Here is an 8,255-nt window from a genome sequence, read left to right on the forward strand (position 1 = left end):
TAATCCCTCATAATCTCAAAAAATCTGCATTCCAGCAGGGCGTGAAAGGATGTATCAATCCTGTTAAGGCCACAAGGGCAAATTCTGTCAGTGTAGAGCCTATTCAAAAATATCCCTTGCAAAACCCCATTGTAGGTATAGTGTTCAGTCCTGCAAACAAAAAAGATCTGCAATAACGTGGGATGGTAAGATAGTACATATGGGGGGGGGGGTTTAAAGATTTTGGGTAAGAAAGACCAAAAAATAGGGGTGAGCATACTCTGCATGTATGAGGTTGCAGTGATATCTAGGTAAGGTACTGAACACAGTGACTTACTTTGCCTTGTCTCCCTGGCAGAAGCAGGACTTGAATGTAGATCATCTCAAATCCAGTTCAACTTTCATTTCTGTTGTGACTGTTTTTGCCCGGGTTTGGTTACCTTTTTGCTTTTCTCACCTGTTTCTCATCCCATCTCTCCCAGATTCCTTGCTTCCTGGCACCGTGAGGCTTCTGCTATGACCACAGCACCAGACTCCTCTCCCAGCAGTCAGGATGTCCCCCTAGAAGGCACGGCCAGGCCCATCTCCCTTCTGTGCCTGCCCTCCATCCAGGAGCATCATGGGAAGTGTCAGTAGCCTCATCTCTGGGCACAGTTTTCACAGCAAGCACTGCCGGGCCTCACAGTACAAGCTACGCAAATCGTCTCACCTGAAGAAGCTGAACAGATACTCAGATGGCTTGCTGAAATTTGGCTTCTCCCAGGAAACCGGCCACAACAAGTCCAGCTCTAAGGGGAACAAGAATGAGGACTTCTTTTACATCAAGGTCAACCAGAAGGCTCATCGGTCGGACTACACCCCACTCTCTGGTGGGGAGCTGGGGAGCCAGGCGTGCAGGAGCAGCGTGGATTATGGCACCCCGACACCACCCAAACCAAAGCCAGGCTCCAACCAGCTGGAACTAGTGAGTTGTGTTATGTGAAATCTGGTCTCAATGCAGCTATGTTCTCATGTGGGCTAAATACTGGAGAGCCATCAACTGCTGCATTGATGGGGGGGCGGGAACTGCACATTAATCGTGGTGATGCAAAGTGACATCAAGTTGCAGCCAATTTAGGGCAACTCCATGGGGTTTTGAAGGCATGGAATAAACAGAGGCACATTAATCGCACAGCTAATTAATTCCTTTTGGGGATGCATTAGCTGCATCAAAGAAATAATGAAGGCAGACTACGTGGTTTTCCAGACTGTACAGGAGGGGTGAGTTGTAAATAGCACAGTTTAAAGACGCTAAGCTTGAACAATAAGTTAACCAGTAGGTGAGAGCAGATTATTCTTTTGAGGATATTTTAGTTGTGGTATGTTACTGTCCTAAGCAGTGTTCCCTCTAAGCTGAGCTTAGTGTGAGCTAGCTCACAGTTTTTTAGCCTCTGCCTCACACATTTTTGTCTTAGCTCAGGAAGGAGGGCTCCAGAGCAAACTAATTTATGCAGTAGCCAAATCGCTCGCTCACAACGTTAATGCCAGTAGCTCACAAAGTAGAATTTTTGCTGACAAGACTCCACGGCTTAGAGGGAGCATTGGTCCGAAGGAGCCGAAAAGAGAATAATGGTAGACTTTCTTGCTAACAGTTAGCAGGAGCCTTTAACTTAATAAGCATCAGATTAATTACGATAAAGGCCAGGTGAAACATTGCAGGCAAACAGCGGTTAGCAGCATAAAATGCAGATCATAGTTGACCGGCACGGGTTGCCATTAAAAGCAGAGGAAAATAAGATAGACTGTTGTCAAGATGTTACTAAGGACGAAAGCAGGCAAATGCATTTTCAGAGAGAGTTCCGCAACCAGGACGCCACCACAAAAACGGCCTCGTAAAGGCTAGATGGTGCTTACATGAAGCAGGTTCATATGGGAGCAGATGGTCCTTCAGTTGCTTCAGTCAACAGACTGTTTGCTTACTTCACTTATATCCCGGCTTTTCCCCCAATGAGGGCACAAAGTGGCTTACGTTGTTCTTCTTCCTTTTACCCTCACAACATCCCTGTGAGGTAGGTTAGGCTGAGTGTGTGTGACTGGCCCAGAGTCACCCAGCAAACGTCCACCCAGCAAACTTCCCCAGCAGAGCAGGGATTCAAACCTGGGTTTCCCAGATCCTAGTCCAACGCTCTAACCACTACCCCATACTGGCTCCTCTGTTGCTTTTATAGGTCAACGTCAGCACTTTTGGTTGTTCACAGAAACAAACAGGAAGCCAAAGAAGATATTTAAATACTGGAGAAATATACATTCCCCAGGATTAGGGCTGCCAAGCCACGGCGGGGGATCCGCACGTCTTCACAGGATCCCTGCCGTGGGGGACAGCGATACGCGTGCAACGCGTATCGCTGTCCCCCCGGCAGGGATCCTGTGAAGACGTGCGGATCCCCCGCCGCGGCTTGGCAGCCCTACCCAGGATAGGGCCCAGTTTACCTGGCCACTGTATTCTGTTCAAGTTGAAATCCCCCCCTGAGGTCTACATTTGTGAGGGTTCACCTGTTGAAGGGAAATCATGTAGCTGTTGTGAGAACACACACTTCCTAATGCCTCCTACTTTTGTTAATGCCTTCAGCGTAAACAGTTTCTACTTGTTCTGCCCTGTGTGCCCTGGCTGTGATCCTGTGAGGGAAAATGACTCATAGCCAGCAGCACCAATCAGCAGAGTCTTTGGGACCAATTACGTGGGAGAGAGTCGCAATCAGATTGCCAAATATTTTCTTTTAACATTAAAAAAAATGGTGTGTGGGGGGAATTGGATCAAGACTACGGCACTGGAGGAGGGGAGGTTAACCTCCCCCCCCCCAACCATTTCTCCTCTCAAGTTTGCTGCTCAGAGTGGTGAATAGCTGCAGTGAGGAAAAGAGAACAGTACAGGTGTCTTTTGAATGCAGCTGCTTTCTTGCATTAAAGGAAGGCTCGGTTGTCGCTCTCCCACATAATGTGTGCTTTGAACATCAGGTAAACTCCACTGAAGGTGGCTGCACTCCCCCTTGTCTCTACTGGTGCATGGAAGGGTCTAGGCTTACCTGCATTTGTGAGTTTCTTGGCCAACAGGAACACCTACCTGCAAACTGCAAATATACCATTTATCTTCTAGGCGAGCCCTGTACACATCCACAAGCAAGACTGCACGTGAAGAGCTGGAGTGAGCATGCTGGCCCTGCCCTCCGTGTACAGATGTACAGGCTCTATCCACAGAACCAAGTTTGAGTCCAGGGGCACCTTTAAGACCAACAAAGTTTAATTCTGGGCATAAGCTTTCATGTGCATGTACACTTGAAGAAGTATGCAGGCACACGAAAGCTTATACTCAGAATTAAACTTTGTTGGTCTTAAAGGTGCCACTGGACTCAAACTTGGTTCTGTTGCTTCACACCAACACGGCTACCCACCTGAATCTAAGCTCTATCCACATCGACTTTCTCTCCATGATCAGGAATGTTCATTCCCACTTGGTCTTGATCATGAGGATGGAGCCTACGGATTGGATCCAGCAATTTGTCAGCGGAAAGCACTTATGGTGGCGGACATCCAACATGTACCACCACCACCACCCCGATCCTTTCTGACTCCAGGAAAGTTTTTCCAACAGTCCTAGTACCCGCATGGTGTAATAGCCACAAGAGTGTCCGGAGAGTCCTGTCCATATTGCTGTACCAGTTTAATAGTTTTCCATTCGTGCGATAGGCATTGGGAGCAATCCTGTCCCTTCTGGTGAGCATAACGTGAGAATACTGAGAACCTTGCCCTAGTTTGAATCCTGTTTGGCGTAGTGGTTAATAGTGTGGACTCTAATCTGGGAGAGCCGGGTTTGATTCCCCACGCCTCCACATGCAGCTGCTGGTGTGACCTTGGGTCAGTCACAAGTTTTTTCAGAGCTGTTCTCTCAGGACCAGTTCTCAAAAGAGCTCTCTCAGCCCCACCTACCTCACAGGGTGTCTGTTGTGGGGAGGGGGAGGGGAAGGAGATTGTAAGACACTCTGAGACTCCTTCAGGTAGTGAAGGGTGGGGTATAAATCTAATCTCCTCCTCCGCTTCCTCTTATTCTCTGTGTATGTGAAAGAGAGAGAGAGAGAGAACTGATCTCTCTACACTCGTTTCAAAAGAAAATTCAGCCAATCTTAGCAGCCCCCTTGACATACGGTCCCTTCCGCATTGCAATTAACCTCTGCTCCTACTTGGTTCAGTCACAGGCCTTGTGAGTTGCAGAGAGCTATGCCTGGTATTATGAACAGTGAGGGGGGCTGCAGTTGTGCTAATTAGAACAAACTAATACAGCAACCAAGTCGCATACACACACCCCTGGAAATAATCTAGTTTGTTGTCTTGCTGTGCTTAATTACTTTCTAAAGCAAGAGAGATCAGATGATGATTTCTGAAGATGCCCCATCCTTGGGAAATGAGCCGGCCTGTTGTGTTCATTGCACCTCTGACACACACACACACACATGCTTGTTCAGTGATGAGGTCAAGACAATCCCTGCGTTTGTTCAGTGGCATCTTCATTGTGACTCCCAGAGGTGAGCCCTGATACCGATAATGGCTTCTGCCTGATCAAGCCTGGCTCATTTTATATCTTGGCAATGCATTTTAGTGGCCTCAGGAGGCAGCATTAGGAGAACCCGTTCAGATGCTGGATTAACTATTAAGCTAAGTACTCTCTGTAGAGTGGAGCTGAGGTTTTTGTGCTGAAGTGTATTGAAGAGGTCGGGAGGGAACCTGCCTACCTGCCTGTGTAGGAGGCATCTGCAACAGCTGTACATCCATGGCTCAGTGGAAGAGGCTCTGCTTGGCATGCAGAATGTCCCAAGTTCAATTCCTGCAGCATCACCAGTTGAAAGGATCCAGCTCTGGGTGAAGTGAAAGACTTCTGCCTGAGATTCTGGAGAGCCACTGCCAGTCTGAGTAGACAGGTACTGGCTTTGATGGCCCAAGTATAAGGCAGCTTCATACATTCAGCCTCCACATGGAGATTTTCTACATGCCAGTTTGGTGTAGTGGTTAAGTGCGCGGACTCTAATCTGGGAGAACCAGGTTTGATTCCCCACTCCTCCAGTCTCAGCTTCTGGATGACCTTGGGCAAGCCATAGTTCTGGCACAGCTGTTCCTGAAAAAGGGCAGTTTCTGTCAGAGCTCTCTCAGCCCCACCTACCTCACAGGGTGTCTGTTGTGGGGAGGGGAAGGGAAAGGAGTTTGTAAGCCGCTCTAAGACTCCCGAGTGAAGGGTGGGGTAAAAATCCAATCTCCTCCTCCTCCTTCTGCCATGCCGTTCCCCTCCCCCTTGCCTCCAGGAGGCTTTTTGCCAGTATTTGGGGGTTTTTTTTAATGGTGGGAGGTATATCTAATATTACAATACTACAGCTATTTATCTATTCTAGAATTTAAAAGGGAAAACAGCAAGCCCAAAGGTGGCGGCGGGGGGGGAGTGGTGGTGTGAACGGAAATGGAGAAGAAAAGGCATCAAATGTGGGCAGGGGAACATGGAAATTTATTTATTTACAAAATTTATATCCTGCCTTTCTGCCCTCATAAAGTCCATCAAGGCAGCTAACAACTTAAAACATACATGATAACATCGCCTTTTAAAACCATTAAAATCCCACACCTCCATTAACACAAATTAAAACCAGAGTTGAAATACAGGGTGCTTTCACACACGCTTAGTAACACACTTTCAATCCACTTTCAGTGCATGTTGCGACTGGATTTTACTGGGTGAAATGGCAAAACCCACTTGCAAAGGGTCGCTGAAGTGGATTGAAACTGCATTATTTAGCATTTGTGAAAGCACCCATATACAAAGACATAAAAACGGCAATTAAAAAGAAACAAAAAAATCTTCACCTGCTGGTGGAAGACGGCAACAGAAGGGGACGGGTGGACTTCCCTGGTGAGAGAGTTCCAGATGTTTGGTGCCACGACTGAGATGGTCCTCTCCTGGGTTGTTGCCCCCTGCCTAACCTCAGAAGGTGTGGGTACCCGAAGCAGGCCCTCCAAAGAGGACCATAGTAGCTGTGGGGGCTCATAAGGGAGTCAGCAGTCCTTTGGGTATGCTGGTCCCAAACCATATAGGAAATATGCACCTTCTCATCCACACTATCCCAACCCCGCTAGAATGCAGAGCAAGAGCTAGGTATGGAAGCCAACCTTGTGTGTACAAGCACTGGCAAAGCTGTGGGAGGGGGAGTCTCTGGAAGGGGGGTAGAACAGGCTGAGTAAGTGATGCTTCTGCACTGTGACTGACTTGGTTTCTCCATCTCTCCAGGCCACAGACAAAAGTTCTTCAAGGCCCACAGCCTTCAAGCCTGTGCTCCCTCGCTCAAACACGGTACTCCATTCCTCTCCAGAACATGGCAGCCACCCCTCCCAGCAGCTCCAGTCCCAGGACAAAGCCAAGGACCTGGAAGTTAAGCCAGCTCCCTGTTCGGGAGGACTCTCCGATTCAGGGAGGAATTCCATGTCTAGCCTCCCCACCCACAGCACTGCCAGCAGCTACCAGCTGGACCCTCTTGTCACCCCTGTAGGGCCCATCAGCCGGTTTGGAGGCTCCGCCCACAACATCACTCAGAGCGCAATCCTGCAGGACAGTAACATGATGAGCCTGAAGGCCCTGTCCTTCTCTGACGGGGGCACCAAGATCCTCAATCCTAGCAAAGGGCCTTCTGCTCACCCCCCTGCCGGGGAGAAGAACTCCTGCATCCGCTCGCCCATCTCCACAGACGAGTCAACGATTCAGGAGCTGGAGCAGAAGCTGCTGGAGAGGGAAGGGGAGTTGCAGGACCTCCAGTGCAGCTTCGAGGAGAAGGAGATCACCTCCTGCCAGAACTTTGAGGAAAAGCAGAGGCGTTGCAGGGAGGAGATGGAAGGGCTGAAGCAAAAATGCAACAACAAGCTCAAGCAGGCATCGCAGAAGTCGCAGAGGGCACAGCAGCTGCTGCAGCTCCAGGTGTTCCAGCTGCAGCAGGAGAAGAGGCAGCTCCGTGAGGAATTGGCAAACCTGATGAAGGAGCAGGACATGCTGGAGAACAAACTGAGGTCTTACGAGAAGGAGAAGACCACCTTCGCTCCGGCATTGGAGGAAACACAGTGGGAGGTAGGTATGAATCAGGAAGTCCTAGTGCCCATAATATACAGGATCCAACCTCTTGCATGTGCATATAGATCCAAGTGTGTACTTGCACATGATTTGTGGTGCCCACGAGTTGGACACCTGTACACTCAAAAGAGGAGTTTGCATGAGTTTCATCTATGCAGGGTGCCTCTGACATGGTCTGTTGGCCATTGAGGAAAGATATTAGATAAGCATATGGAGCAGATGTCCATCAGTGGCTATTAGCCACAAGGTATAGATAGGGACTCTGGGGCAAGTGATGCTCTGTCATCTTGGTGCTTGGGGGGGTCAACAGTGGGAGGGCTTCTAATGTCCTGGCCCCACTGGTGGACCTCCTGATGGCACTGGTATTTCTGGCCACTGTGTGATACAGAGTGTTGGACTGGATGGGCCTTTCGCCTGATCCAACATTGGCATCTCTTATGTTCTTATGTTCTTATATAATTTCTTATCCATCTTCTTCCCACAAGTACTTTTCTTTTGGGCTTCTTAAGATAGGGTTGGACAACCCATCTGGCTTTCCCTGTGGTAACTTTCTTTCTGCATTGGATCTGTGTATCAAACTACAGGAGAACTAGGATCAGACCCACCCACCTTTGAAAACAATTTAAATGAACTACTGGGAGTGGGGAGGAAGCACGGTTTATATGAAAGCCTCAGGGCAGGGGCGTCCAAGAGACTAGGGACCAGAAAACATCCAAAATCTTTAGACGTCCTTAATAATTGTCAAAAACCTGGTGGAAGAGGAAAGTCTTATCCTGTTTCCTAAAAGACAAAGAAAGAACACCAATTGGGCCTCCACAGAGAGGGTTCCGTAAAATTGAGGTGATGATTGCTGAAGATGCCCCCATGTTTTGGTGGTAGAACATGGCTGTCAAGTTGCAACCAACTTATGTTGACCCCAGAGGGTTTTCAGGGTAAGAGACAAACAGAGGTGGTTTGCCACTGCCTGCTTCTATGTAGCAACCCTGGACTTCCTTGGTGGTCTCCCAGCCAAATGCTAACCAGAGACACCGGGCCATCCTGGGCCATCCAGGAAAATGGTGTTTTAACCCTGTTATAACAGAAGAACTCACAACAGGGCTTGATCACCGTAATGCAGAGAAGCAGAGGGTTTAGATAGTACTGT

The 8,255-nt window shown here is 48.7% G+C and overlaps 1 protein-coding gene across 1 annotated transcript in view; it reads left to right on the top strand.

Moving 5' to 3' along the window:
- The first annotated feature begins 598 nt into the window (after positions 1-598).
- Positions 599-8,255, top strand: part of LZTS1 (leucine zipper, putative tumor suppressor 1) — an 11,310-nt gene continuing 3,653 nt past the window's right edge. Inside the window, exons 1-2 of the mRNA XM_015417062.1 lie at positions 599-943; positions 6,281-7,108. Of these exons, the coding sequence (XP_015272548.1) occupies positions 599-943; positions 6,281-7,108 (1,173 nt within the window). The remainder of the gene's footprint in view (positions 944-6,280; positions 7,109-8,255) is intronic.

This window comes from Gekko japonicus, unplaced genomic scaffold (genome assembly GCF_001447785.1).
Source record: "Gekko japonicus isolate JY-2015 unplaced genomic scaffold, Gekko_japonicus_V1.1 scaffold709, whole genome shotgun sequence".
Classification (NCBI taxonomy): domain Eukaryota; kingdom Metazoa; phylum Chordata; class Lepidosauria; order Squamata; family Gekkonidae; genus Gekko; species Gekko japonicus.